The sequence below is a fragment of the Lampetra planeri genome, chromosome 23 (assembly GCF_965212315.1).
Source record: "Lampetra planeri chromosome 23, kcLamPlan1.2.h2, whole genome shotgun sequence".
Taxonomy (NCBI): domain Eukaryota; kingdom Metazoa; phylum Chordata; class Hyperoartia; order Petromyzontiformes; family Petromyzontidae; genus Lampetra; species Lampetra planeri.
Genome location: NC_136129.1, coordinates 8,614,519 through 8,642,410, shown reverse-complemented (window position 1 = coordinate 8,642,410; position 27,892 = coordinate 8,614,519). Strand labels below are relative to the sequence as shown.

Sequence of the window (27,892 nt, the reverse complement as noted above, 5' to 3'; positions counted from 1 at the left end):
GACTGCGATGAAAACACACTGTGCCTCTACCGGCGCCTGCTGGGGCTGGAGAATGGTCGGTGTTGGGTTGGCCTGAGGACAAAGTTCCCCCGTGTAGGCTACACAGGCTGTCAGGCCAAACTCTGTTCACACAGGCAGCGATGAGGGAGGCTGGTGTATGTCACGAGGGGATGTTGTGGGCCAGCGCCACGCTTGCCCGGCCGATGTTTACACACGGGGTGCTCGTTGAATGCTGAAGTCCAACCTCGGGGAAGGCCTGACCAGTCGAAATATTTTTACAGATGTGTTAACCGAATAATTGAGTTTGGGTCACCGGGATTGCAGCGCAACGCACGAGGAACCTGCAGTGTTTACGTTCGCTTGCTTACAGTTAGATTGCCGGCATGTCCTCGATTAGCCCGGGTCTTGTTTATTTGATACCTAGTAGGGTCCTCAGTCGTAGGCTGGCATAGCGTGATTGCCATGGGCTCTGCATCGACGGGTCCATGATCCCACTTGCTCATCGCGGTCTAAATGGGTTTTTGTGCAACTAATTCACGAGTGCAGTTGAAGCGGCGGTTAGCACTGCGACTGGTAGTGGTGGCGGTTGCAGTGGATGGTGATGATGACAGTGGTGCTGTTGGAAATGATGAATGTGGTGGTGCTGGTGATGACGGTGGTGGTGTTCTTTTGTGGTGGTGTTGAGTATAGCGGTGATGGTTTTGATAATGGTGGTTTGTTGTGATAACTGCTAATGGAGATGGTAGTGTTGGCGGTGATGACAGTAGACATAGGAATGAAGGTGGTGTTGTTGTTGGTGGTGTTTGTTGATGGTGTTGTTGGTGATGTTGTTCCTGATGTTGTTGGTGATGATGTTATTGGTGGTGGTGGTGGTGTGGCGGTGCAGGAGGCATGGCGGCACGCTGTGGAAAAGGCCAAGCACATGCCGGATCCCTGGGCAGAGTTCCACCTGGAGGAGATTGAGACGGAGGTGGCAACGCGATTCAGGTGGGGCGGTGCCCTTGTTGGGCTCACCTTGCACCTGCAATTAAAACAGTTAAGGTTAGAGAATAACAAACTTAAACAAACTCGTTCCGCGAGGTTCCGGGGGTGGGGGGGGGGCCCACAAATTGAACTTAAAATGGCATCGAGAGGCTGCCTGGGAGAATAAATGAAAGAGGTGATTTGAAAGTTAATTCCGCACGACCGGAGCCGTCGTGACCGTGTGTTTGTGTGTGTGTGGCGTGCAACACAGGTACAACGCGCTGACATCCAAGTGGGTGGAGGATGAAGTTTTCATGAAAATGGCAAAGCAGGTGCACGTTTATTTATATTATTTTTTAAACAAATGCTGTTTTTCTTCTTTTGCTTTGCACTATTCCTGTGTCTTGACACACCATGGGTTCCAAAACTATTTGCACATTTCTTTTTTGCTCTTTGCTATTTAATTTTTGCTCTTTACTATTTTATTTACCAGGTAGATCCCATTGCGCTGTTCACTATTTTTCAGAGGCGACATGGCCATGATGATAGCTCGTCGAAGTGGCTTATATCATCATCACGCGTGGGAATTTATAGTCGCAGCCAAATAATCTGAACGCAGGTTTCTCAATATGGAGGGCAATACCAGAGAAACCCAGAGAAGAACATCCGACACGACCACGTTAGAGAGAGGGATCACGGGAACTCCAAATATACAAAAGGCATCGTCAGGGTCTAGGATCCAACCCATGGCCTCCTGCACACCAGGCGAAGGAGATAATATCTCTCCACAGTGGCGCCCGATTATAAATGTAGATAGAATAAGTAATAAGTAACTAGTCAACAATACCCCTGCTGGGTGAAGGCCTTCCCACGCCACGTCAGATGTGGGGGGGAGGTTTATTTGACCATACTTCACCATGCTGGTCACTGTGGGTTCATTTAAGCAATGCCGATGACTGGTACTAGCGGTGTCAAGATCGGCCTCAGTGGAGGAGGCTCGTGAAGGACGCTACTGGGCAGTTAGAGGCAGTTGCCCTCCAACAACAACGGAGGGCGGAGGAGCGACGCTCACAACAACGAGCGGAGTGCCGGGTGGCTAAAGCACAACAAGTTGGCACAGTAGGGGGCACAGGTGGTGCATCAGCCACTCATGTCAGTTATCTCAGTCAATCGACCCGTGGCACCTGTGTCTGCCCCGTGACCTCCTGCCCGCGGGCGTTCGACACTTCACGTGGCCTCAAGGTGCACATGGCCTGGCACAAGCGTCGTGGTGACGTCACCGCCACTTAGTGGCGAATGGCAGTTGTTATTTAAGCAAAGGAGCAAAGGACCGGTTCAGCTTTGACTCGCCGCTGATGTTAGCCGTGTCTGGAAATCAAAACTCTGATGACTGGGGTGGTCAGAGAAGAACAGTGAATGTGCTAACCACTCCACCAGCACTCCGCCTGTGTTATGTAAACATACGCAATGTGAAATAAGTTATTGTTGTTGTTTGCTTTTGTGTGGTCACGTCGCGATGGCTCCGCACTGACACGCTCGTTTTTTCCTTTCGTGTTCCCAACAGCCATTTGGTCGCGGCGCGATGAGGGAGTGCTTTCGGACGTAAGTTCAAAACGAAACCGTATCCTCGTTTAGAATGCACAGGCTATGGTTACGAGGAGCGCAGGCTTTTTTTAGTTTGTCAGTCGTGGATTTTGACTAAGCCTCATCTTACCCTTCCACTTTAAAGCGCTAAACAATTCAAAATAAACAGTGGGGCCCTTTTTGCCAGTATCAAAATGATGAAAATACTAAGAATAGGATTTATACTCTTTGTTTTTTTCGGTAAAGTCACGTAGGTAAAAAAGAGACTTTATCGAAAAACCCAAAGGGTATGGGCCCTTTCAGTCACGAAAACTTAAAATCTAGAATAAGCTTTACCCATTATGGCAATAAAACAGGGGGTGTAAAGATGTTCAAACACCAAAGAGATACTTATTGCAAGGCATCAAGTCTGCATCAGCCACACGTACTTGTGGCAAAACGTGCAAACAAACTTACTCTGATAATTATATAAGATGCATTGTCTTTGAAACTGATTGGCCTACACCAGAGACGGCCTTCTTTTATGACATTGTCTCATGAGTGTTAAACCAGAGAATGCTCGCAGTGGATAGACCATAGGCCCATAGTGATATGGGCCTGGTGTGTATCCATAGCCAGGTCGTTTATAGCGCCGCGACTCCTGCAGGGCCGACACAGACCGGTGGATGTTCAACGGGCCGTGTCTCACCGGAGTCGCTGGAGTAGCCCCACTTCCTCATGTTCACTTGTAAAGTATTGCAGATGTAAGACTTGCAGCAGTTCAAGAATGTGACTGACTCAGATTAGGAAGTGCGGCTTGCAATCCAAGTCAGGTGGGGAGGGAGACTTTGAGAGACGAAACGATCAAGCGTGATTGTGACATGGGGAGAAGGGTACAGAGAGCAAGGGGAGAGCTTACTGTGATCGAGATGGACCAGTAGAGAGAGAGGAGAGAGTGTCTGGGAGAGTGAGGAGTGATCGAGAGAGGAAAATAGCAATAAAGGACAACAATTGCAAGATTGAGGGAGTGAAGGAGAGAGAGAGCGATGGAGTACATGAGAGAGTGCAGCAGAGAGAGGTGGAATGAATGATGTCTTGTAATGAAAGATGAGTGAATGCATACTGAGGAAGAGTGCCGGAGAGAGATCTGTGCAAGCGAGACCTGTGCAAGCGATGCCTGAGTCGTGGCCGACCTCTGACCCTTCACTCGCTGCTGCTGTTGCGATGCACAGCAAGAAGCTGTCCAACTTCGCACGTCACCAGCAGTGGAAGTCAGCGTCGAACTACGTGGTCAAGCGCTACATGGAGCCAGTGACGCGCGACGTCTACTTCGAGGACGTGCGGCTGCAGATGGACGCCAAGCTGTGGGGCGAGGAGTACAACCGCCACAACCCGCCCAAGAAGGTGACCCGCGCGGGCACGCGTGTCTCGTACACGCGCACGTTTGCGTACACGTGCACGCACGCTCACATACGCTAGCATACGCACGTACGTTCACACACGCTCACGCACGCACGCTGTCGCGAGCTTGCGTGCACACGCTCGCACACGCACGCGTACGTACGCACGCTCACACATGCGCACGCTCGTGACGTTTAGGGCTACGGCCCTTCGTCGTAGCGCATGTGCAATGTTCACGAGTGTGAGTTTTTTTTTATTGATCAATCAATGCGGGCTTGAGAAACGCACCACCTGCGGTAATGTTACCACCTGTGCTTTTTGAATGGGTCCCCATCTCCTTTGAGCCAGATTACAAGAAGACATGACCCCATAACAACATATGGCTCTTATCTTATTCTTTGAGTCTCTCGGTTTTCCTTGAATTCCTGCAATCACGAAAGCTTTAAGTCAAGGCTTGTAGATGCACACCCGTGGCTGAACTGTTCCATCGTTGCAATTCAGAAAAATGACATTAAACTTTACTTCCTTGTCTTCGGCTTACGTAGGGCAACTGTTAGAGATTCTCCTGTATGTGATTTAGCCGTTCAATCACCTTGTCTGAGAGTTGCTGACTTGACGATAAACCCACCCATTCACCTACCCACTCGCCCCACCCACCTACCCACTCGCCCCACCCACCTACGCACTCGCCCCACCCACCTACCCACTCGCCCCACCCACCTACCCACTCGCCCCACCCACCTACCCACTCACCCCACCCACCTACCCACTGACCCCACCCACCTACCCACTCGCCCCACCCACCTACCCACTCACCCCACCCACCTACCCACTCGCCCCACCCACCTACCCACTCGCCCCACCCACCTACCCACTCGCCCCACCCACCTACCCACTCGCCCCACCCACCTACCCACTCGCCCCACCCACCTACCCACTCGCCCCACCCACCTACCCACTCGCCCCACCCACCTACCCACTCGCCCCACCCACCTACCCACTCACCCCACCCACCTACCCACTCGCCCCACCCACCTACCCACTCGCCCCACCCACCTACCCACTCACCCCACCCACCTACCCACTCGCTCCACCCACCTACCCACTCGCCCCACCCACCTACCCACTCACCCCACCCACCTACCCACTCGCCCCACCCACCTACCCACTCACCCCACCCACCTACCCACTGACCACACCCACCTACCCACTCGCCCCACCCACCTACCCACTCGCCCCACCCACCTACCCACTCGCCCCACCCACCTACCCACTGACCCCACCCACCTACCCACTCGCCCCACCCACCTACCCACTGACCCCACCCACCTACCCACTTGCCCCACCCACCTACCCACTCACCCCACCCACCTACCCACTGACCCCACCCACCTACCCACTCACCCCACCCACCTACCCACTCGCCCCACCTACCCACTCGCCCCACCCACCTACCCACTCGCCCCACCCACCTACCCACTCACCCCACCCACCTACCCACTCACCCCACCCACCTACCCACTCACCCCACCCACCTACCCACTCGCCCCACCCACCTACCCACTCGCCCCACCCACCTACCCACTGACCCCACCCACCTACCCACTCGCCCCACCCACCTACCCACTCGCCCCACCCACCTACCCACTCGCCCCACCCACCTACCCACTCACCCCACCCACCTACCCACTCGCTCCACCCACCTACCCACTCGCCCCACCCACCTACCCACTCACCCCACCCACCTACCCACTCGCCCCACCCACCTACCCACTCACCCCACCCACCTACCCACTGACCACACCCACCTACCCACTCGCCCCACCCACCTACCCACTCGCCCCACCCACCTACCCACTCGCCCCACCCACCTACCCACTGACCCCACCCACCTACCCACTCGCCCCACCCACCTACCCACTGACCCCACCCACCTACCCACTTGCCCCACCCACCTACCCACTGACCCCACCCACCTACCCACTCGCCCCACCCACCTACCCACTCGCCCCACCCACCTACCCACTGACCCCACCCACCTACCCACTCGCCCCACCCACCTACCCACTGACCCCACCCACCTACCCACTTGCCCCACCCACCTACCCACTCACCCCACCCACCTACCCACTGACCCCACCCACCTACCCACTCACCCCACCCACCTACCCACTCGCCCCACCCACCTACCCACTCGCCCCACCTACCCACTCGCCCCACCCACCTACCCACTCGCCCCACCCACCTACCCACTCGCCCCACCCACCTACCCACTCACCCCACCCACCTACCCACTCACCCCACCCACCTACCCACTCGCCCCACCCACCTACCCACTCACCCCACCCACCTACCCACTCGCCCCACCCACCTACCCACTCGCCCCACCCACCTACCCACTCGCCCCACCCACCTACCCACTCGCCCCACCCACCTACCCACTCGCCCCACCCACCTACCCACTCACCCCACCCACCTACCCACTCACCCCACCCACCTACCCACTCACCCCACCCACCTACCCACTCGCCCCACCCACCTACCCACTCGCCCCACCCACCTACCCACTGACCCCACCCACCTACCCACTCGCCCCACCCACCTACCCACTCGCCCCACCCACCTACCCACTCGCCCCACCCACCTACCCACTCGCCCCACCCACCTACCCACTCGCCCCACCCACCTACCCACTCGCCCTACCCACTGACCCATCCACGTACTCCTCGCCGACCTCCTCACTCATCCGCTCACCCACTCACTGATCCACTCGCCACCCACCCACTGCTATCACACATAGTTACGTGGCCCATTGTTTGGAGTTCTCTGTCGCACTTGTGAGAATCTTTGAGTGTCCGCTTCTGCATTCGGTCCGTGGTTTGTTTTAAATTCACGAAGGGCCGCATCATTACAGCTTGAATCGATGCTGGTGAACTGCCAGATGATATAGGCAAGGACTCTTTCTTTAAGCTGTGGCTCCGAGGGTCAATGGGTGGTGTACAGGAGCCTGACGATACTGGCGACAGCAATCCTCTGACTTCTGCTGATGAGACACTATGTCGAAAAGCAGTCCAGAATCTGCTCATACTCAATCAATGCTGCTGAAAAGAATGATTATTCTTTTCCAGACTTCCTTTGGGGGCCAATGGGTGGTATAAAAACGACTTACATTTTTTTTACGTAGAGACAGATCTATAAATAAGACGTGTTATTATCTGCGTGTCTATTCTGTTATTTATATTCTCCATGACAACGCTCATGGTTATTTTTTGTTATCGATGGGTGGGTAATGATTACACTCACTCGCGAAGTACACACCTACATGATAGGACCTGTTCGTTTATTGGTTTTTCGTTTTATGTTCATTGGTTTACTTCACGGTGGTACTGTGGACGTGGGTGGTGCCACAGCGGGCTGCCGCCGCCCGTCATTGACAAGCGCCCCAACAGGAGATGACCGCCCGTCTGGTGACCCTGCCCTCAAGAGTAATCTCACGGTGCTGGCTCCGACACTACTGAACGATCAGGCTCTCCGATAGTTACCGGGAGAGGCACAGGGTGGAGGGGTGGGTGTTTGTGAGAGGCAGAGGGTGGAGGTGGGTGCTGGTGAGAGGCACAGGGTGGAGGGGTGGGTGTTTGTGAGAGGCAGAGGGTGGAGGCGGGTGCTGGTGAGAGGGACAGGGTGGAGGGGTGGGTGTTTGTGAGAGGCAGAGGGTGGAGGCGGGTGCTGGTGAGAGGGACAGGGTGGTGGGGTGGGTGTTTGTGAGAGGCAGAGGGTGGAGGCGGGTGCTGGTGAGAGGTACAGGGTGGAGGGGTGGGTGTTTGTGAGAGGCAGAGGGTGGAGGCGGGTGCTGGTGAGAGGGACAGGGTGGAGGGGTGGGTGTTTGTGAGAGGCAGAGGGTGGAGGCGGGTGCTGGTGAGAGGGACAGGGTGGAGGGGTGGGTGTTTGTGAGAGGCAGAGGGTGGAGGCGGGTGCTGGTGAGAGGGACAGGGTGGTGGGGTGGGTGTTTGTGAGAGGCAGAGGGTGGAGGCGGGTGCTGGTGAGAGGTACAGGGTGGAGGGGTGGGTGTTTGTGAGAGGCAGAGGGTGGAGGCGGGTGCTGGTGAGAGGGACAGGGTGGAGGGGTGGGTGTTTGTGAGAGGCAGAGGGTGGAGGCGGGTGCTGGTGAGAGGGACAGGGTGGAGGGGTGGGTGTTTGTGAGAGGCAGAGGGTGGAGGCGGGTGCTGGTGAGAGGGACAGGGTGGAGGGGTGGGTGTTTGTGAGAGGCAGAGGGTGGAGGTGGGTGGTGGTGAGAGGTACAGGGTGGTACAAGGTGGCACGGGGTGGTGATGATGGGTCGAGGTGGACTGTGGTTAATGACACAGTGGGAGAATGCTGCTGCTGCCAGACAGAGAAATTGTCTTGGCCTTGGCAAACATTTACTTTCATGAATAAATCACATCAGCGGCTCCTTGCGCCATTTGTAATATGTAATCTCATCTTGGAAATATTAACTGGCTACCTCATTTTACATTTTACCGTGCAATACAATAGCACTGCAGTAAAGCAACTTGCGGGAGGAGCTGTGTGGTCAGGGGTTGGCGCGCACTGCAACCCGAGTTTGATTTCCGAGCAGGGCTGACATCAGCGGTGAGTGAAATCTAAACAAACGCCTGGAGACATACAATGACCGTGGCAGAGTGATTAGTGAACTCCGTTATGGACCCAAAGCAGCGACCTGAGTTTGAATCCTTGGCCATGGCTAATATCAGTGGCGAGCGATAGCTAAACATATTCTGGGCCCAGACACCACCCACCCCCGCCCCTCTCCAACTCCCCTTCACCAACCCGCACTAGCCAGAATGGTGAAGTATGGTCAAACAACCCGTGTGGTCGAAACGGCATTGTGAGACATTCATCCAGCAGTGGAAAGACACGGGCCGTAAATGAGCATTGTTACGATTATAACTCACGTCCATATCTATTGTCCATATCCAGCCAACTGAACATAGCCAACTGAACATTTCCATCTGTACGGCCAACATTGCTTTGGCACGTGACTGGACCAATGTTGGTCCAGTATGCTGGCAAAACGGCAGAGTGTGGTGTGGTACGTGTGCGCGTGTACGCTTGTTTTGTGTGTCGTGTGGCTTAGCGGTTATTGCTGGTGCTGCATCTGTGATACCAGCGCTTGCTTTGTGACTGCCCGACATTGTGTGCTTATGCATGCGCATGATCGCTGGTGTTTGCGTACGGTACTTGTTTGTTCACGTGTTCGTGTCTTGGTGTATGAAGACATTGTGCGCATGCTTTTTTGTGCGCGCACGAGTGTGTCTGCGTGTGTGGAAGTGTGTTCAGTACCAGTACCTGCATGCATGCGTGTGTCGTTTCGTTTGTGTGTGTGTGCAATGCATGTGTGCGAACACTACAATGCACGTATGTTTACGCTGCATGTGTGAGAATACCTCATTGTGTATCTACACATGCACGCAAAGCCCCTTTTTATCAATCCGCCGCTGCGTGCGCACGGCTCCCCGTGTCTTCTAAGTCCTTGATGGTGTTTTTTGACCGTACTTCCCGTGCTGCGCGTGCACTATGTGCTGAATTTAAAGCCCCTCGTGTGACGGTCTTGGCTGTGACGACGGCCTGCACCTGTCCCGCGCGCGCGCGCGTGCTGCACGTGCACGCGTCTTCGTTTGCACGCGCGCGTTTGCAGCGCGCGTGTCTGCGCATGCGCGTGCGTTGCTGTGTCTACGTGACTGCGGTCAGACTCTGGCCAGCCGCCCCCGTCTAGGGAGCGGTGTCGTGTGAGTTCACGTGGCCCTGTTTTGAATTAGCGCTGACGCACACAGCTCTTGGCAGGCCATGTGGGCGCTGCATGCATGTGCGCGAGTGTACATGATGCGTCTGTGTGTTTGTTGTTTGTTATTATTAGTCGCGGCAACGATAATATTTTCACGATCCCATAGCTCGAGAGCGGCTGTGTTGTGTGCGCTTCCACGCTCCCGTGCGCCCGTACGGCGGCTGCCCTTGGGTTGCCGGATAAGGGCTCGTGGTGACCTCTGCGGCGGGTAATGCCACGGGGCCGTCGCGGTGCCTGTAAACAGCTCGAGCGCATCGGCCCAAACGCAAACAATCGCGCAGGCTGTGGCCCCGATGGGCGATCCAAAGTTTATTGTTTTTGTCCGAGTTTATAATGAGGGGGATTTGGATTATTTATTTAGGGTTGGCTCTGTGTCTACTTTTTTGTTCTGTTTACATCGGCACATTTCCTGCCTCGGTCTCAGAGCCGAATCCAGTCTGGGTGATTCCGATTATGCTTGTGTAGCAGGGTGTGGTACACAAAAGGGCAGAGAGTTTTGCCTCCCTTTGTTTGGTTGTTACGGAAAGCCGGACTGGATTGACAACTCTTGTTTTAGACAGGCGCCTCAACCTTGTCACATCCTTAAGTTTGCGATTTGATTTGTTGAATTTTTCCAGCAAGTTCCATTTGTTCGGATAAAAGCTCTTTGGATAATCAATAGGTTTTATATACATCCTTGCAAACAAATAATCCAGCCAGTGAACAGGATTAAAATGTTTACTTCCTTTCCAATATTTTTTCTGGACGCAATTAACAAATGTTTACGTGAAGTAAGACGCATGTGACAAAGTCTGTCCAGTCACGGACCGTCTTAATCAGCTGGGCTCGGGGTTGCGTGTGGTTATCGCACCTCTTCTAAGAGGTTCCGGCCAGCGTGGAAGAGTAGGCCAAATACCTCCTAGAGGCGCTCTCTCGAGCAAATAATTGCAGATTGGCGCTCTCACCCTTTACCCTGACTTTGTGCCTCTCCCATCAAGCGCTTCTCTTTCTGCATCTCCCCGTGCATTGCTTCACTTTGGGAATTTCCTCCTCCCACCAACATCATCATCATCACCTTGTTCAGTCCAAAAACAACTTGTCAACTCTTTATCAGTTACAAACTTTGGCAGTGCTGTTTGCTGCTGCCCGATTCATATTCCGGGCCTTTTAGGGGGGGTGCCTAGGCTCAGCAACGGTGTTTTTGAAAATAAAGTTCCTACTCATTCCTTGTACTCAAAAAGAAACACGAACTCCACCATCGTACACAGTCTTGGGGGTTCGCTCGCCTTGGGACAGCCGAATTGTGCCGTGTCTTGTTTAAGCGAAGTCGGCAAGTGAAAGGCGACCTTTAGACCGGTTGCCAATCAACGTGCCCTCCCGAACGACGGCCTTCTCCAAAACACAAACAAGTGCCGGGGCTCAAAATAGAAAACGTCAGGATGGGCACGGTTGGCTACGTACGGTGCGAAAAAAGTTTCAACACACATGCAAGATTCTGGTCGGTGACAGCTTCTGCCGCGTTAACTCAACACGGTCTGAAGAAACGCACAGCGTCTCTGGAACCCGCACCAATCGGACGGGAAGGAAACGGCAGTTGTTAATTTAACAAGAATGCAAATGGGCAGCCGTTATCGTTCAATAGCCGGGTGCGTTAGGCAATCACTTGGTTGGGTTAAGACAGTTGGCGAAACTTACACTAGTGGAGGAGGGGGGGGGTGGAGGCAAAGCGCAGCTTCTGATACAAGTACACTGCTTTGGATATGAGCACAGTTGTCCTGAGCACAGCAAACCCTCTCATAGGGTTTGCTCATCCACAGCTTTTGCTTTCTACGGCCAACTCCATTTTAGGGAGTGTTTTGCTTCGTGTGGGAGGAAGCTGCGAGTACCTAGAGAAAGCCCACGCACATGGAAGTTCACAAAACTATTTGCTGTACTGCCATCTTCTGGCCACCTGCTTGCGGTGCAGGGGGTTTGGGAGTTTGAGGATTTCGGCGGAACTTCCCTTCTGTTTAATCGAGTTGTGCTGTCGCCGTCACATGATCACAAGACGCAGGATCCTTTCAGATGTCTTGAAGAGCAGTGCGAGCCTTCGTGTTAGAGAACGGAAGCGGATGTCACAGAGCTACCTCTGAGATTCCTTCTTCAAGTGAACTGTGGCCGACATGCGGCAGAGGGCAGCACGTCACACTCGCTGTGCGTACGAGAGTGAGGTTCATCGCGTAAACCTTTGCTTCTTAAGCACTCTCTTGCAGGTGTGCGCCGCCACACCTGATAATTAATAATCATGGAGTTTCCACCACCGGCCCAACGCCGACGTTGGAGATGAGCGCCGACTGAAAGTTGTCATAATGTGAGGAGACTTTCGACGGCAAATTGTGCAGCACGGTCTCTCGCAAGGCACACACACACACAAAAGAAAACACGTCCCTTAAGAAACACACGGTGTGGTGCTCACCTTAGTCTGGCCTACCTCCTGCCTGTGCCCCCCCCCCCGTCCCCCCTCAGGTGGACATCATGCAGGTGTGCATCCTGGAGCTGAAGAACCGAGCGGAAAAGCCGCTGTTCCACCTGGAGCACTACATCGAGGGCAAGTACCTCAAGTACAACTCCAACTCGGGCTTCGTGCGCGACGAGAACATGCGCTGCACGCCGCAGGTGACGCCCGCAGCCTTCGCACGCGCGCGCCCACATTGCCCCCACACACACGCGCGCGCGTGTGTACCCGCTCAACCGCACACGCCAAGACAGAGATCCCCCCCATGTAGCATTTACAGATATTCTTAGTTTTTTTCGGTAAAGTCACGTAGGTAAAAAATTTAAATATATTACAGACTTCGATGGTCGTGGCGTCACGTGGTGTTGACGCTGTCCCCGTGCGTGCGCGCGCTTCTGCCGTGCGCGCTCCACCCAGGCCTTCAGCCACTTCTCGTTCGAGCGTTCGGGTCATCAGCTGATCGTGGTGGATGTGCAGGGCGTGGGCGACCTTTACACCGACCCCCAGATCCACACCTACCAGGGCACCGATTACGGCGACGGCAACCTGGGTGAGCCTTCCACCTTCCACCTCTCGCCTTCGCACTCCGCCAGTCTCGCACGACAAATACTTACGTGACCAGGTCCCTCTGCTCAATCCGCGGCTGGATGAGAGTGCCTCCCGACGCCTGTGCGTGTCGTGAGGGTTGTTCGACCGGACCTCACCACGCTGGTCAGTGCGTGCTGCTGTAATGTTGGTGTCAATCTGTAAAGTTTATCATCATCATCATTCACTGGACGACTGTAAGAAAGGGCTTCATAGCTCATCGGTTTCCTCCAGGATAAATAAAATATTCTGATTCTGATCAGCCTCTCGCGGTCCTGCAATGTAGCGATCCACACCAGCGCCCGCGGAGCAGGTCGCTTGCGTGACGAATTTCCCAAATGTTGACATTCGTGAGTGGCCAACAAGTTATAATCGGTCTGCGGAATGAAACTTTGACGGAGGTGGTGGTGGCGATGACAAGGGGAGCGCATCTGCGCACAGCCTGTATGTATGTACGTTGAACTGCTTCCGCACCGTACATAGCCAACCGTGCTGATCGGAGATGCCGTGCACCCCTAACCCTGGACCCCCCGTGTCTCCCTCCGCGTGCCCGTCCAGGCGTGCGTGGGATGGCCCTCTTCTTCCACTCGCACGTGTGCAACCGCATCTGCAAGAGCATGGGGCTCACCCCCTTCGACCTCTCGTCCCACGAGCGCAGCGCGCTGGAGCAGTCACTCAAGCTGCTGGTGAGCGTCGCCGCGTCGCTGCCCTTGTGCCAGAGGTCGCAACCGGGTACCCGATACCCGGCTACCCGTACCCGGCCGGGTACGGGTAGCCGTTTGCGATCCTGGTGCGGCCGGGTTACGGGTACGGGTAAGGAATCAAAACGCGCGCATCTACATCTGTATCCCCAGCAATCGTCGAAGACGGTGCTGCGTGGCTGCGAGGAGGTGTGCGGGAGCCCCCGCATGCGCTCGCTGTCGGACGGGCGACCCCCGCGCCTGCCCCGCCTCTCCGAGTCGTCCATGACGCCCGAGGAATCGCCGCGCTCCTCACTGTCCTCGCTGCACGGCATGCACATGTCGTTCAGCCCCCCCGAGCACCTGCTGGGCCGCTCGCCCATGGGTGAGGCCGCCACCGCCACGAAATCGCCCATCTCACCTGCATTTAGAATGAACGTGCGTTTTAAAATTTTTAGCTGATATAAAAATGGCGATGTTAACTCCCTCGCCTGGTACGCAGGAGGTCGTGGGTTTGATCCCGACCCTGACACTTGCTGTATATTTGGAGTTTGCATGTTCTCTCTCTCCCCATGGTCATGTGGAGTTTTCTCCGGGTTCTTCGGTTTTCCTTCCACATTTAGAATCAACAACAGGCGTTTAGAGTTGAGCTTTAATTTGTGATCGCCAGGTCGCTCCGGAAAAAGAGCTAGATGGCTCAGTGGGCCTTAACTGGTTAAAATAACAAAAAACTGTTGTTTATAGTTTCATAATAATAATAGTTATCTCTTTTATTTCGCTCATTTAATATTGAAATATCTCAAAGCACTGTACGTAAAAATAATTTTACACTCGCAAGTATCGATACAATTTAAGCGAAATAGAAAGTTGATAAAAAATAATGTCAGTGACTACTTTCGAAATTCCAATTAAATGAAGAACTATGATAAAAGCGAGTAATAATAATTGTTTCGGAGGCATCCAATCTGACAAGAAAAATAGTTTTTTTAATATTAAGCCGCAGGCAAAGCCTGTACAAATCTAGGTGAGTTTTAAGACGTGATTTAAAAAGTTAGCACCCCCCCACCCCTCCCGCAGCGAAAGGAGGGCTGCTTCGGCGCTGGTCGCTGCGATTGTCGTCGGTTTACTTGGTTTAGTTTCGTTGAACCAAGGAGGGGAGTGGAACTCAAGAGACGGAGATAGTCTCGCTTGGAGTTACTCGGCTGTAATGGACTTACACCGCGTTTGGGTCGTTGACCGGTGTCGATGATCGATGTTATTGAATAACGTTGAACAACGCTGATCGTTATGTAATAGTAGTTACTCACCCCCACAATAGGAATATATGGAATTTCCACGTCTGGTGAGCGTGGAAACGAGCACGACTTTTTGAGTTTGACCGTGAGTCCTGGTCAACGCCATCACCGTGATGATTGGGCAGCACGGATCCAGTTGAATAGTTGACCCAGTCCTGCCAATCGGTCCCGCATTAATTCAGCCGGCGTGCGTCCGTGGCCTCCGCCCTCTGCTCCGGCCCCCCGCCGTACGCTTTCGTTTTTGAGTTTGGTTTTGCGTTTCGCGCAGGGTGGACCTCGGTGTTTGACGAAATCGACAACAGCCCCGATCAAGATGGAGACCGCGAGAGAAAGGTGCGGCGGCGGCGCACGCAGCCCGGCCAGGGACACCACACCTGGGTTGCAAAGCGATAAATCTGTGCGAGCGGACATGTCGGAGTGTGCATTGTCGCGAGCGGTAGTGCGGCGCTTGGCGCTACGCTGCGCTACGAACCCGGCGTCCCGAGTTTGATTCCCGCTCACGGCCAACACCGGTGACGATTATCGTAACCGGTCCCGGGCCTCCCCTAGGTCGACTCAGCCTCAAATGAGTGCAGTGTGCAAACATCGCCACTCGGGAGATAAAGGCGGCCGGGCGTGGTGTTGGCCACCTTACCCCCTGGTGCGCCGTGCCGGCATTTGTAGGTGCTCACTAACAGCACTTGCCCCAACAGTCTGTTAAAAGCTATGTGGAGGGGGGGGGGGGGTCTTTGTCTTGTTTTCACGAGCCCCAACGTCGTGTATGCAGGTGTCCGAGAACAACGGCGACAGCGGCTGCCCCAGCGAGAGGAAGAGCGAGTCGGAAGGAGACATGCACGACCAGGTGTGTGTCCCTCCGCGCATCTGCACCCACGCGCTGCACTATCAACACCTTGCGCCGGCGGTTCTCAACCCTGGTTGGGTCGTGGGGGTGGAGTGTGATGGGGCTGGGCTGGCGAAGGCTGCGGGCACGGTTGCCTTGCAGGACGAATGCACAAAGCGTCTGCGCAAAACGTCGGCGCTGTCACGGGGCGACAAAACCGCGTCGATTCACAGAGCGTGGGACTTTGATTGCCCTGCGATGTGTTTTCGCGGTTGTCCTGCCGAGCAACACGCGGCCCCATCACGTTGTCCCGTGTGAGATATTTTTATATATATATTTTTCCATTTCATAAATAAGTAATTTTTCGAAGAGGCGCCCTCGAAACTAGCAGCATCGTGGAGGTGTTCCGTAGCTGGGACTGGCTTTACTTATTTCCCCCCCCCCCCCCGTCTTTGCGCAGAAACCGGTGAACAGGATGAAGAGACAGAGCGAGTCGGATGAGGATTCTGTTCGGCGGGTGAGTCCCGCTCGCCGCTGCTTGCGCCCACAAATCTTCGACGTTGATTTTATTTACCTTACCATACGTAGCCAGACCAAGTTTACAGGTTGTGGTTGGGGTGGACGGACGTTTACAACTGCCCTGTGTTTTGTTAGCAGACAATCGTGTTGTGCCTTACTCATCACTCATAAAATGTATAAGCAGACGATGACACACCTCCTTCCAATACACATACACACGTGTATGTCCCTCCACATTATTTATAAAAGTGTAGATATTTTTTTACACATCCCATCTTCTACATTCAAAGTTTAAAATAATGCATCGCGTTGTGCATCTCTGAGTAAACTACTATTGACATTAATATTACACTTAACTTTGTAGTCGATGCAATCATCCCTATTTGTTTTGTGGGGTTAGGCCACGTGGTGGCTGTTTTATGCCAACATTCTGATGGGGGAGGGCTAATGACACGTGGCGAAAATATTGATTAGCAGTGCACTCGTTTACGTCGGATATAGATTCACCCACGTCTCCAGACTTTCAGGATTGTCCCCTACTGAGCGCTTCACAGCATTACGCGCAAGTACGGATCTGGACTGTAACCAGCGAGGCAGTCGATGCAGGACAAACGAGCCGGTTGAGATTACACAAAAGATAACGGATTCAGAGAATCGGTTCGAGACTTCCGACTCTTTAACGCGGGCCGCGAATTCTCCCCGCGTGCGTTGTAGCGCTGCCCTCGCTCGCGACGCCGCCGCCGCGTGGCCTTGCCGTTCTCTAAAGAGAACGCCGCTGCACGGCGAGCGATCCGCCGAGTGTGCGCGTTGGCCGCCGTGATTCACGCGATGCCCTGCGCGCGCATCTGTGTGAGCAGGAGGATAACAGCCCCTTGCCGGCCCCTCGCCACCGTGTGCCCCTCCCCACGCAGGTGGCGGTGTCGCGCGCGTCGTCCATCGCTCGTGCATGCCCCCCCCCCGACTCCTCCAGTCCACCCCCCACCGCCCCCCCCCCCTCCTCCACCTTGGGCGCACTCCCCACAACCACTCCCGGCCCAGACCGGTACCCACCCATTGTGTCAGTCTTGCGCAAATATTAAATGTTAATATCGACCCAAATCGCGTTGCTGCGGGTGGCACGTTTGATCGATTCCAATGTCGACGTTCGGTCGTGCGCGATCAACCACACAGGCCCTCCCCGTCCGCGACTGATCCTCGCTCTCCTTGGGTGGGTGGCGGGGGTGGGCGGGTTTAGGAAGAGGAGTGCGCCCCACCCCCGGGTGTTGACGGATCCTCGATCGGCCTTGCGCCGGGGATGCAGGCGATCGCCGCGGGTCGCGCCGCGTGTCGCCTTCCGGCGCCTGTGCCTGACCGCAACGCACGACTGCATCTCGTCCGAGGGTGTTCCTCGACCCGTTTTTAGACGAAGGAAACGCTTAACCGACGCCGTCTTGTTCGGTCGAACGATAACATCGTGTGTGCACTGTTTTGACAAATCATCGAGGAGCTGACGATGCATCCTCCCATGCGGTGTGGTTTTTACTGCACGGTTCCCCCGTGTGATTGTTACGCCTCGGGAATTAACAAACGTTATTTTAGCTGCTCGGAGACTTGGAGTGGGTCCGCGTGCTTTGTGTTCTTCGGCAAGCCCTAGTTGGTTGCGCAGTTGCCGTCGTGCGTGCGGCGTGTTGCTTGCAATCGTGTTTGTCGTGCGCGTTTTTTTGCCTGAACCGTGACTGCTCGACCCTCGCGACTCGTTCTCAGGAGCATCCTGCTCGGCATGTTTTGCGAAGTTTCCTTTGTTGCTGCGTTGACGATTGGGTTCGTTAAAACGAGTACAGGCGCAAAAAGCGCGAATTTAAATCATACATGCGGAGGTACAACAGCCTGTAGAGAACACTGATCGTACGAAGGTGACCATTTCTCGAGAATAGTTGAAGGCTCCTTGCGCCACGTTGCTCAGCGCGTTTACAGTGGGCGGGCCTACCAACGGGTCAAAGCCTTAACCAATACTAACTTAACAGATGTGGAAGTGGAGGGACACGAACATTTGCGCTGTTTTATCAGCTGACGATCGTTTTGTGGCATTCTCTCATCATTTATCAAATATATATACACATGTCCCTCCACGTAAAAAATGACACGTCGCATCGACTACGCTGCCTTCTGGGAGTCATTTTCCATTTTGTTTTTGCAGCATTGGTTCGACACAAGCATAACTCTGGACCGGTTTCGACATCCAATGTCCCATGAGTCGAGCTTGCTTCAACCGATGCTAGAGAACTGCCAGACCTTCATGGGCAAGGGGAGGGGGGGGGTGGGAAGAGGGGGGACCCCCTTTTTGGTGATCGACGTTCGTTTGACGCGTCGTCGTAAAGCCGCGTGCTGTTGCGTTGCCCGTGCCCTGCAGGACTTCCGCTGCAGCATCAAGTGGGACAACTTCCACGCGTCGCGCGCCCACTGCCACCGCCCGTCCAGCGTCTCCATGGAGGTGAACCGCCTGCAGAACCTGGAGATGCAGGGCAAGATCGGCAAGTCCGTCCTCGGCAAGGTGCGTCGTCCGGGAGCGCCGCTGCCGGGTATCCACCAGTTAGACAAATTATCGTGCGGTGATAATGATAATAACGACGGTGGCTTCAACTGTTGGCACTGGTGGTGACACTAGTTTTGGTGCTGGTGTTGGTAGCGCTGGTGTTGGTGGTGGTTACGCTGCTGGCGGCCGTGGTTGTGGAGGCGGTTGTGGAGGTGGTTACACCAGTGGTAGTGGTGGTGCTGGCGATGGTGATGGTGGTAGCAGTGGTGCCGACTCCAGTCGTGCTGGTGGTAGTTACATTGTGGTGGCGGTGCTTGTGGCGGTGGCAGCGCCGGTGTTGGCTGATGCTGGTGGTTGTAATATTGATGCTGGCTGTAGTGCTGCTGGTGATAGTTACATTGGTGGTGGTGGTGGTGGCACAAGCGCTGTGGTTACGTCACCGCCACTTAGTGGCGAACGGCGGTTGTTGTTGTTTGTTTGTTGCTAGTGTTAGCTACGATAGTGTCGCTGGCGGTTGTAATAGTGGCAGCTGACTCTTAGCGAGTGCTGCTGCTGCTGCTCGTGGTGGTTGCGGCGGCGCCGGTGGTGCTCGTTTTGACGACGCCCCCCGTGGCGACGCCCAGGTGCACCTGGAGATGGCCAAGTGCCACGAGGCGGGGCGCTTTGGCGAGAAGGAGGCGCCGTGGGACCGTGAGGCGGCGCTCTTCCACCTGCGCCACGCGGGGCTGTGCGGCGAGATGGAGGCCATCCTGGCTCTCGCTCGCATCCACCTGCAGCTGCCGCACGACGTGCTCGTCGAGTTCACCATGGAGGTCGGTCGGCCGGGCGGTCCGCACGCTCACCCGCTCACCTGCTCGCTCGCCTGCCAGCCACCCGCGCTCACCTGCCTGCTCGCCAATCTAATCGCGTCCCCACTCACCATCCCGCTCACCTGCCTCCTCATGTGTCTTCTCACTTGCCTGCTCGCCAGTCTCAACACCGACCTGCCAGACCCCCTGTCTTGTCTGGTAGCATGCTCACCTATCCAGCTAATCGGCTCCATCACCTGTCAGCCCGCCACCTCATTCGCCTGTTCACTTGTCCACGTGCCATGAGACCCACCCGTCCATCTACCAACCACACCGACTCGGCCGCCCACCCGCTCGCTGGTCCCCTCACCCATCCGCCAGCGCCTACACTGCTGCACGGTTGGCTACGTACGGTGCGGGAGAAGTTCAACGTACCTACTTGCATGCGTACACGCACGTGCCCAGGTTGCCTCGCCAAGTCCGGCGAACGGCGTGCGTGCGTACGCGTTCCGCTTTTTCCGCGTGCAGGAGTCTGAGGAGAACACCACGCTCGGCTTCGCCTTCATGCTGGAGGCGGCCGAGGCGGGCGACCGCCACTCCATGCTGTTCGTGGCACGCGCCTACGACACCGGCACCAACCTGGGCCGCGGCAGGTAGGTAGCCGCCCCGGCGACGTGGCAAACCGACTTTCATTTATTTTTTATTATTACTATTATTATTACCATACATTGTGCGGTAGTCGTAGTTGGCGGAGCGTATTGTTGTCAGTGAAGGTAACCTGCTGCGGTATTAACCGGGGCAAGCTGCTTGGCTCGACAAATGCGCTACAAGCCCGCGGGGTGAACGCGGGTGCGATGGCCGAGCGAGGGGCCGTCCGTCATCCGTGCCGTCCGTGCGTGCGCACGCAGGAAGCAGGACTGGCACGAGGCGCTGCGCTGGTACGAGGCGGCGCTCAACATGACGGAGTACGACGAGGGCGGCGAGTACGACGGCACGAGCGACGACCCCAGCTACATTCTGCTGGCGCGCCAGGCCGAGATCTACATGGCGGGCGGGCACGGCGTCGCCTGCGACCCTCAGAAGTCGGGTGAGGGGCTCCCGCGCGCGCTGCCGGCTGCTGCCCGTGATTGATGGGACGCGTGGAGGGCGCGCTACGAAACCCGGCGGCCAGAGTTCGATTCCCGCTCGCGGCCAATACCACCGACGATTATCTGAACCGATCCCGGGCCTTCCCTTGGTTGACTCGGACTCAAATGAGCACCTGCCGCTGCATAAGGAGATAACGGCGACCGAGTGCGGTGCTGGCCACCCACCGTCTCGTGTGCCGTTCTGGCCTTTATAGGTGTTACTTGCTAAAACCACTTTGTCTGTGTCTGCCGTGGTGTGCGCGTGCAGGGGATCTGTTCACCAGCGCGGCCGAGGCAGCCATGGAGGCGATGAAGGGGCGGCTCGCGAACCGCTACTACGAGCTGGCGGAGGAGGCGTGGGCCGGCGTCGAGGAGTGACGTGAGACTCGCACTGATCAACTTCGATGTAGTTTGTGCGGTGATGCAACTGGCGGGGGAGTGGTGGCACAGCGGTCGGTGCGCACTTTTCTGCGAACCCGTCGAACTGAAATCTATTCCCAGCCTCGGCTCACGTCGTCGGTGGCGAGTGGTATCTGAACCAGTCCTGGGCCCCCCCCCCCACCTCCTTCACCAACCTGCCCTGATGTGTGGTCAAGTATGGTGATCAAGTAGCCCCCCACGATTGACACGGTGGGGGTGGGGGGGGGGAGACCTTCTAGAAGTGGATTGGCAAAGAGGTGTTATCATTATCATCGTAATACTCTCCATTAAAGTTTATTTTGGTTAACCAGGTGAGACAACATGACGTCAGGATGAGCCATTACAAGAGTTACACGGGGGTGGGGGGGGGGCATTAAGTCTGCCAGTGGGGGGCAATGATTGCTGCTTTGTGTACGACGTCAGGGGGGGATCTTTAACGTCCACTGTAACGCAAACGGCGCGTAGTGTACCGTCATGGTTGTTGCACCAGCAGGAACGATCAACGCTTCCGCCCATAGTGTCGTGCTACACGGCACTGTAAACCAGTATTCGCAGTCGTTGGCTTAAGGGTTTTGTAGCTTTTTTTTTTACTTGCGAGGACAGACAACATTTTTTTGTTTTTGGTTTGGCCATGTTTGTTTGTTTTAGTACGGAGTTAGAATGATGGCTTTAATCTAAGTTGTATTGTGGTTGTTGTTGTTTGACTTGCATCCCACTGGGATTTTTGCACACAGCGTTGATGTACGGTGCTTTTTCTGGAATATTTTTTTTGCTGTTTTTTCCTGGATTTTTCTGTTTGCGCATAGTCACTTTAAGATGTTTTCTTGTTCATGTTTTTGATTTTTGTTTGTTGCGGTTGCACCCGATTCAAGAGCCGAATGGCTCACAGGGATATACCAAATAAATGAAACTGAAACTGAAGACAGGCGGACGTAATATTTCACATGCGCCATGGTGAAGGTGGCGTGGGGGAGATCCATGCTGCAGATTCTGTCCATCTCATTGTTCCTCTGGTCGTGTGTCCCGTGCAGGAGTCGGAGGACGGATTTCATCCAGGGTTGACGCTGGTGCTGGCAGGCCAGCGCGACCGCTGCCGCCGGGTGGTCTGTGTGCATGTTGGGTGGTGGTGCGGTGAGCGTGTGTGTGCATGGTGAGTGGGCGGTGTGTGTGGTGAACGGGCGTTGTGTGTAGGTGATTCGTGCGTGTGTGGTGAGCGGGTACTGTGTGTATTCAGCGGGTGGTTTGCGTGCGTGTGTTGAGTGGTGAGCAGGTGATATGTGTGTGATGAGTAGGCTGTGTGGGAGCGGATCCACGTGACTTCCCGCCCTTGACTTCACCTCTCCCCGGGACGGTTCCATGGCTGCGGGAGGATGGGCGGGCGTCGTTAATTATTTGTGAATTCCCGCTCTTGACCTTCAACGGATGGGATTTAACTTTGTCTGATGTCGACATTTTGCCTCTTTTTGATTTCGTAGCACTTACCAGAAAATGTAAATGAGGGTTTACGGTACTAATTGGCGAACGCATTTCAACCTTTCATTTGTTCAACCGCAGCATCAGCTCCGATGTTACGTTGCCGTTGACCTTGCGGCATTTGCTTTTGCTGTCGCGCCGTGATTCATCGGCATTCGGCAGGATGACTGCTTGTATTTCTTGGCGCTTAAATGAGGGTTCGACGCAGAACCGTAAACATTGCACAGTAAATTTGAAAGCACTCGTGAGTACGGTACGGTCATAATGTCGATATCACACGACGCGAAAGCCCCCCCCCCCCCCCCCCGCGCGTTTATAAGACGCGAGAATGAGCCGCCATCCGACGCTATCGAACGTCTCAAGACCCCGTCAACGGCTTAGTTTACAAGAGCAAACGAGGACTTGGGAGGCTGAGAGAAGAGAAAAAAAAAAAAAAATAATAGCACATTGAGAAACCCGCCAGCTTCTCAAACGTAGCCCTCCCCAGGCGTTTAGGCCGCTAACTTTGACAAGGTGACCTCGACTTGTTCCACACCAGCGTCCGCCGGATGTGTGGATTCCGGTGGACTTTTTTTTTATCGAGAGAAGATTATCCGGGGTAAAAGATATACAGTGTGTACCAAATACTAAACGCATTGATGAGCTGCGATGAAAGCAGATTGGGAGAATTCCGTTTTCGGTTTCTCGTCGCGTCTGCTGTCATTAACGAAATCGCCGAATACCTGGAGAATTTGATCTGATAGTGATTTTAATGTGTTGCTGTTTGTCACGGAAGATGTTACGTTACGTCATCGTACCGTACTTCCCGACGGCGAGAGGCCCACGGCAATCGTTTTGCTGATTGTTTTTTTTATTGGAGAAAATGGTTTACTTATCGGTCGCGACTCCTCGTAGCCGACGGCCCTCGAGAAAGTGAACCCCGGCGTCAATAACCCGAACTCGGCACGGCGGCACCCGCGGGCCGTCGTGAAATATGCAAGACTTGCCGACAATCCGAGGCGCCGAAACGTCCCCCACGCAGCGGCGAAATGGCGCCGCCCTTTGCGAGGCGTCGCTCTCGCGCCTGGGAGGAGGCGAGAGACCTCCCGCTCTCAATCGGCGTTCGCCGTCGGCCTCCCACCGAAATCCCCTTCTCTGTCCTGCGTCTTGGAGCACCGCACGCCTCTCACCGCCGTCGCTGGCTGAGAGCGTTGGCTCGGCCGTTTCGTGACGAAAAATGTTGGTGTTTTTATTTTTTAATGGCCTGGGATTTTGGGTCGAAGTCGAGGTGATACGGAGCCGAGCTAGGGCCCCACAAACGTTAACCAGTCAATTGGCTCGAATGAGGTCCGTCTAATTCGAATTTTAATGTCGTACGGTATAATGACAGCTTGCTTAACTCTGGTGGCGGTTTGTGGAGTAGGAAGGGGGTAAAGCCCCAGCGTGTGATTTTTGGCTGCTCTTTGTTGCCGATGTTGGGTTAGGTCTCACGGAGGAATGGAATATATTAGAAGTTAAACGGCGCCCTCCCTAGAGAGACTGAACGCGCTGAAACGCAATGGTGCAAACTTCTTCCGTGGGCTTTCTGATCGCAGGCCTGAGCCCTCGCTCTGTATCGCGAGTTAATAACGCAACCTCTGACTTCGTAAGTTCAAGTTTATTTTGTTTAAACAGGTGAGGAACTCAAGAGTCCAAGAGAGTATCATTTGCATGAGTGACCTGGGGCAATTAGTCTGCCAGTAGGGGGCGATGATTGCTATGTATAATCCCAATTGGAATTATCCGTGTAAACTTTCATACAAAACTAGAACTCGTTTCAGTAATTAGCCAGAAATATTCGAATTTGACAAATTTGGACCCTGATGCCGGCACACAATGGCCTTGCGAATTATTTCAGAGGAACTTTTAACGCCCACTGATTATCACCACCGCAGCGATAATCAGGGCGGCCGCTGGATTTTAACCTTGAATCTCTCCGCAACGAGCGTGCGAACACGCTACCGCTGGGCCAAGCCACCACCGCGAAATGTGATGTGTAGCAGTGCTGCTTCTCTGGGTCTGTGCGGTGGTGAAGTTATAATTATGAATGCACATGCCAACTCTGAAATATCGGCAAAAAGAAAAATTCCCCCTCAAAAAATGGAAAGGCCAAATGGAAGGAATGTTGGTTTGTGGCAGAGCATATTCGCCAACCATTGGTGTCCCTAACCAACGAGTCGACCAGTTATCACCACTGGCCATCCCACTGACCATAGCCATAACCAAATAGCCAATGAACCATTGGTACCAGCCCTGCCCCTCACCCCACCACCAGCATTCGCCAAGATCCCGTCTGACTTTTTAGTCGCTTGTCAGTGTTGGGTGTTCGCAAAGCTAAAAAGCCACCACCATGTTGGTGGGCACAGGGTGCTGTAGACCTCCCAGATGGCCGCATCGGGAGTGCGTCGTTTCTCACCGTGCACCCATTCGGTTACCATGTTGGGGTGGGGGGGGGTCAGAGTTAATTCTGCTGCCTTTGTAATTCATGCCCCCCAAGGCCCGACTCCAGCTCCTCTCAGATCGTGGGGTGTGGGTGGCGGCGGCGGGGGTGGCAGCAGCAGCAGCTCGGCTGTTGTCTGGGCCACCATGTCGGTGATAGTCCGCTCAGGAGGGTGAATCTGGGTGGGCCACGGGGACCTGTGCACCCCCCTGCTACAGGGCCTAATGCCACCCCCCCCCCCCCACTTTCTGTCCTTCTGGTGGGCTTCGTTGTTTCTGCTGGCGTTAGAGTAGTTAGTTTTGTGTACTGTTTGTGGTTATTTTTGTTTCACCAAGGTGCTTTGCTTTGTGATTTTTTGTTTCCGCTCAAGTATGAATCCTGTGTTTGATTCTGAGCCACGGCTGACATCAGTGGCGAGTGATATCTTCCACCCATTCACCCCTCCACCCCAAACGCGTGGCGGGGGGAGTGTGTGTGTAATATCATTGTAATTAACATTGTTTTCCACGAAACTGTCAAAAGGCGTCTGCCTGGCGAGCGTAGAAGAGGCCGCCACAATCCGTGACCCTGAACAGGGGGGAACTCCCTCTCGTGGAGGGAGAAAGACGTTGCAGGGCTGCACCTTTGTTTCCCCCCCCCCCTCCTTTTCCGTGAATACTGTTGAACGTAAACACGCCTTAAGCTTCTTTTGTGCAAAACGTAAACAAATGGAAATGCCCATATACACAAAACGTGCAGACTGTTCACTGATTTTGCGTACTCGTAGTTTTAACGACTCCCCACATCCTGTGCATTTGTAGGGGTTTGTTTTTTGTTGTGCGCGCACGGTATGTTCCGAAGTGTTCATGATTCTCCAGGCCGCTATGATGTGTGCGTTTACAAACCTTACGAAGGTTTCTGTTCGTACGGCTGACCGGTATTGCCATCTCCGTGGTGGTTGGCCGCTACGAATCTCGTATCGATCTTTATTCGAGTTTTGCATGTGTGTGCACGTGTATTAGCCCATAATGATATATATAGAGAGAATATATAGAGCAATTGAATTGTTATCAAATATACAGGGTGATCCATCTATCGGATACTCCCCGTTAACATAATGTGATTTCAAATCCTCTACGACGCCTCCCACCTCAACGTGTCGTCCATCTCCACGTGTCTTCCACATCAACATGTCTTCCATCTCCACGTGTAACCTACTCTCATCTCCACGTGTCTCCCACCACGTGGCTGTCTCAGACCTCCACGTGTGTCCCACATCAGCGTATCACCCACCTCATCATGCCTCATAACCTCCACCAACCTCGACACACTTATTGAATCAATGAACAACACTTATCTTGTTCACGTAGTCAAACATCGTTTTTACAACATTCAATGGTCAGTTGAGATGAACGCCAGAGGATCATTCGTATAAATCATCATGACATATATAAACGAAAGAAAAAAATCACCCTGTATATAGCAAAATAATAACGATGATTGAAAACCAATGGACGGCAATACCAACTCACGCGTCGTTTGTGATTAGAGGGGTGACAGAACTGGGAATTTTCGTTTGTGCTGTGAACGAGTTGCAGCATCGCAGACGGCGCGCGCCTTTGCACGGTGTGAGTCGCGTGGAAGTAGTTTTCTTTTTTTACCCTCCAGCTTGTCATGAAAGATAAACAATTGACAACAGCAATTGCCCGACATGTTGGTGAAACTTACCGTAACCTTCGATGAGCACGGTTGGGCTACGTGCGGTGCGAAAGAAGTTCAACAAAGAGTTGCAGTGTACACACACACACAGCTTCCGCGCTCTGTATATGTTACGTCGTAATAAAGTTTCACAACGTGTGGCTGGGTTTGAAACGAACGACTCCCAACGTCTCTGCTCTGCACAGAATGATTCTTGTGTGCGATTGCAATTTTTTTTAAACAAAAACATTAACGCAGCATATCCCAGAGCCCGTGACGAGCACTTTCACACGGTGGGGGATGTTGTCCACACTTCACCACGCTAGTGAGTGAAGGTTGGAGTGCAGAACAACGGATATGTTGCACTGCTACCCCCATACGACCGGTGTACACGGTGGTCGCCCATACGAGAAGGTAGGTAGGCTCGACGCCTGCTGACCTTCCGAGGTCTTGAGGAAGTGGGCGGGGGCATTCCGAGTGATTTTGGTCACAGGTTCTTTCAATGATGACGTTTTAATAAACATTTAGTGGTGGGGGACCGCGTGTATTTCAGAATCGGAACATTTATCCTGGAGGAATCTGATGAGCTATAAAGCGCTGTATTTGTTCCACATGTCCAGTAGTTTTCACAGATATAGAGAACGTAACCGCAGCAGGTTCATGGCATTGTTCGATCACCCTTCGGTTAGGGGTGGGGCGCTTGAGGTCAGCGCGAGGCAGAAAGGGTTCGTATCACCCGATGGTGAAGCACCATCACGGAGTGGCGGGCAAGGAACGCGTCCACAGAGGGAGACCGAGAACGTTATTGACCCGGACGGTGGAGATGGAGCGATGGAATTGTAGAAATAAAATGAAAATAACTCACGACGTTTCGAACGCAACACAAGCGCTCATCATCAGGTGGAAATTGGGCAAAACACAGCGAGGGAACACACAGAGGGACATCGCACACAGAGAACGGCAAACTGCACGGAGGCAAATATAACAATAAGATGGGAGACGCGAACGCAACAAACATTAGAAACATAACACGATGAAAACCAGTAGGCCAACAACACAGACACTAACCTGGTCGACGACGTATTTCAAAAGACTGCTAAATTTTGTGTTCATCTTCTGGGCTGAGCACACCAACGTGAACAGAGGACAACGATCCATACTCTACAGTAATTTTGTTTCTTGCTGTGGTTGTCCCACCTGATGACGGAAGCTTGTGTTGCTTCCGAAACGTCGTGATTTAATTGAGTTATTTCTATTTTTAATTCTTTTTATTTTCACCTACATGACTTTACCGAAA

The 27,892-nt window shown here is 54.1% G+C and overlaps 1 protein-coding gene across 5 annotated transcripts in view; it reads left to right on the top strand.

Annotated features, from left to right (window-relative positions):
* EEF2K (eukaryotic elongation factor 2 kinase) overlaps positions 1 to 26,769 on the top strand; it is a 41,227-nt gene extending 14,458 nt beyond the window's left edge. For all 5 annotated transcript variants that reach the window (XM_078605131.1, XM_078605135.1, XM_078605133.1 and 2 more), the window contains 17 exons: positions 887 to 987; positions 1,235 to 1,295; positions 2,528 to 2,565; positions 3,759 to 3,930; positions 12,253 to 12,402; positions 12,659 to 12,791; positions 13,385 to 13,512; positions 13,681 to 13,891; positions 15,070 to 15,134; positions 15,568 to 15,642; positions 16,082 to 16,138; positions 18,530 to 18,670; positions 19,276 to 19,464; positions 19,969 to 20,093; positions 20,349 to 20,527; positions 20,836 to 20,946; positions 22,019 to 26,769. In XM_078605131.1, the coding sequence (XP_078461257.1) occupies positions 887 to 987; positions 1,235 to 1,295; positions 2,528 to 2,565; positions 3,759 to 3,930; positions 12,253 to 12,402; positions 12,659 to 12,791; positions 13,385 to 13,512; positions 13,681 to 13,891; positions 15,070 to 15,134; positions 15,568 to 15,642; positions 16,082 to 16,138; positions 18,530 to 18,670; positions 19,276 to 19,464; positions 19,969 to 20,093; positions 20,349 to 20,527; positions 20,836 to 20,945 (1,935 nt within the window). In that variant the 3' untranslated portion in view covers position 20,946; positions 22,019 to 26,769. The remainder of the gene's footprint in view (positions 1 to 886; positions 988 to 1,234; positions 1,296 to 2,527; positions 2,566 to 3,758; positions 3,931 to 12,252; positions 12,403 to 12,658; positions 12,792 to 13,384; positions 13,513 to 13,680; positions 13,892 to 15,069; positions 15,135 to 15,567; positions 15,643 to 16,081; positions 16,139 to 18,529; positions 18,671 to 19,275; positions 19,465 to 19,968; positions 20,094 to 20,348; positions 20,528 to 20,835; positions 20,947 to 22,018) is intronic.
* The last annotated feature ends 1,123 nt before the right edge of the window (positions 26,770 to 27,892 follow it).